Raw genomic sequence first — 2,714 nt, 5'->3', positions numbered from 1 at the left:
AATACTGAATGTAACATTGTACTTTTGATCTAAGTTGCTCGGACTCTTCAAAAATATCTATGGGTGCGTGTCGGATGCTCCAAAAATAGTGTATTTTTGAAGGATCCGATACTGGAACGACAATATTTTTGGAGAGTCCGAGCAGCTTAGCTTTTGATATTATGAGTTTAAACACTATTATATGTTGAAATTCTAGTGGATTTTCACATATATATTCATGTTACATGTCGAAAATACTGTGTTCAGTTGAACTCATTTTGTATAGGCTGCATTTGCCTCTACCGTTGATTTTATCGAGTTCTTTTGGTCTATGTTGCTCAGAGTACTCTCTCAAAATGTTGTCACACCCGCGTCAGATCCTCCGAAAATGCACTACTTTCGGAGTATCCGACAAGCACTCGCGACATTTTTGAAGAGTCGAAGCAATATAGAGATCTTATGCTGTCTTCGATTGACAGGATCTTGACAAATATCATTCATTCTCGATGTTACCAAGTGATATAAGCCAGTTGATATTCAACAATCTGGTCTATTCAAATCGCCTTTCGGAGGACAACATCGAAGCTTTTAGAGATTGTGCACTGCACGTAAAATCCCCCAACTCACATCGATATATAGCAGATCTTATAGGACTATTTGTTCTGATTTTTCTTTTTTTCGTTGACAGGATATTTGGACGGGCGAATATAATGAAGTTAAAGATAATTGGATGGATGTTTTTTCTTCACAAGGATCGTCTTTACTATCTGTATATATTTTTGGTTCAGAGGTCACAGATTTCGGATTCAGTCTGTTGAAAAATTGCCCGAACCTCCAACTGTTATCTTTCGATTGCTGTGACCGTGTTTCTGAACAGGCGATAAAGCAAGTCAGTGGTAGTTATTACTATTCTCTCTCGCAATAAATTATAGTTATTCGCAAACCAGTTCTCGTAAAGAAAAAGTGTGTTATATGAAGAAAAGAAAATGTTGTTCTCTCTGTTGCACCATATTTATTGTTTTCTTGAGCGTATACAGTCACACATCTCTATAACAAGTTAAAAACCATTTCAATATAATAACGATGTTTCATGTTCTGCTTTATTATATGTTCTCGACAAAAATATTTTGCTGTAGTAGAAAGACAAACGAACAACATTGTTATATAGAGATTTGACTGTATATGCTTTGAAGAATGCATGAGATAGACATTATAGAATCGTGCGTGTTGGCATTATCTTTCTGTGATTCGATCGCTGTTTAAGGTGATGAAGATCGTTATATTTTGTGTATCAGGTTTCTCGAATTTGACATATTTGAGTTTTAGAAAATGTGTTTCGGTTACTGCTGAAGCGATGCAAGCTTTATCGGGCTTAGATAAGTTGGTTAAGTTGGATTTCGAGAGGTGTCCACAGATTCATGGAGGATTTGTTCATCTTCGAGGTTGGTTATTTCCTGACCGTTTCTCTTTAGCAGAGGCTCGTTTTTCATGTCATTCATATCTGAAAACCGATAGTTATCCCTTTCATTCTTACGGTCATAATCCCGTGCTTCTATGGTAATTTTTTCACCTAGCTACGAAAAGAATGTCTACCTATCGTCTAGAGATCTAAAGTTCCACAATGATTAAGCATCAAGAGGCACGGGCGTATCTAGAAGATGGCATAGCGTTCTCATGAATACAATAGCTTTTGCCAAATATCTATAAACGTTTGAATGTGAACCCAAATATTATAGTAGTATTAACTTGAAGTCGATATAGGAACCAGAGGCGGATTCATGATTTGAAGTTTACACTTGCTTTCGTTGACATTTTTTTGCTTTTAACTGGTAAAGTTGCTTCCATGTGACCGGGAGGTCACGGGTTCAAGACTTGGAAACAGCCTCTGGCATAAATGCAAGGTAAGGCTGCGTATTACAATACACCCTTGTGGTGGGGCCCCGGACCCTACGCATAGCGGGAGCTTTAGTTCACCGGGCTGCCCTTTTAATCTTGATGAAGCTCGTTGACATCATACTGCTTAAAATAAAGTGTGTTCTTCTTGTTTCAGGTTTGTCGAAGCTCCAATCTCTCAGTATAAAATGTTGTCAATGCATTATGGATTCAGACATGGAGCCTCTGGCAGGTATCGATGGTGAACATGCTTTAGTATCATCGCTCGAGTCCCCTTGACGTGTTTGATTTTTGTGAAATTTGCTCATATTCACGCGGTGTTATTCAGGGATTGCGAGTTTAAAGGAACTTCATATTGTGTGCGTCTACATTACAGATTATGGAGTGTCTTATTTGAGAGGTACTAATTCTAAAACGCGAGATTATTGTGCCATATAGGCTTTGATGTACTCACTCCGTTTCATTTTATGAGACGGTGTTTGCCTTTTACATGAACTTTAAGACGTTACTTTGGCTTATTCTGAAAGAAAATGTATGTTTGATAAAAAAAATCGAGCATCATATAAGGTCGATTTTCTCCTTTTGGCCCCGGAAATTTACCTAATACCGTTGCCTGCTGCTTGTTTTTTCGTTTTGAATTTTAGGTTTGAACAAACTTGCTGTACTAAATTTGGAAGGATCACATGTTACTAGTTCATGTTTGGATACTATCTCAGGTTTGCACTATTCGAGAAGTACCGTATTTTTAGAAAGTTAAAGATGTAAGTGCATTTCCGATCCCATCGTTGATAGAATCTACATTGCTCGGACTCTTCAAAAATATCATCAGATAAGGTGTCAAA

At 37.5% G+C, this 2,714-nt stretch overlaps 1 protein-coding gene across 1 annotated transcript; it reads left to right on the top strand.

The window, feature by feature from the left end:
- Window positions 1-458: 458 nt before the first annotated feature.
- LOC124885367 (toll-like receptor 4) lies at window positions 459-2,588 on the top strand (the record flags this gene model as incomplete). Its single annotated transcript, XM_047402532.1, is given in 6 exon segments — window positions 459-587; window positions 668-875; window positions 1,275-1,421; window positions 2,030-2,104; window positions 2,201-2,272; window positions 2,517-2,588. Coding segments are annotated over 6 exon segments (703 nt in total), but the record flags the coding sequence as incomplete, so codon positions are not given.
- Between the last annotated feature and the right edge of the window lie 126 nt (window positions 2,589-2,714).

The sequence above is a fragment of the Capsicum annuum genome, unplaced genomic scaffold, assembly GCF_002878395.1.
Source record: "Capsicum annuum cultivar UCD-10X-F1 unplaced genomic scaffold, UCD10Xv1.1 ctg23554, whole genome shotgun sequence".
In the NCBI taxonomy this organism is placed as follows: Eukaryota; Viridiplantae; Streptophyta; class Magnoliopsida; order Solanales; family Solanaceae; genus Capsicum; species Capsicum annuum.
Note: the sequence above shows the minus strand (reverse complement) of the source record. Positions and strands in the feature narration are given on the sequence as shown.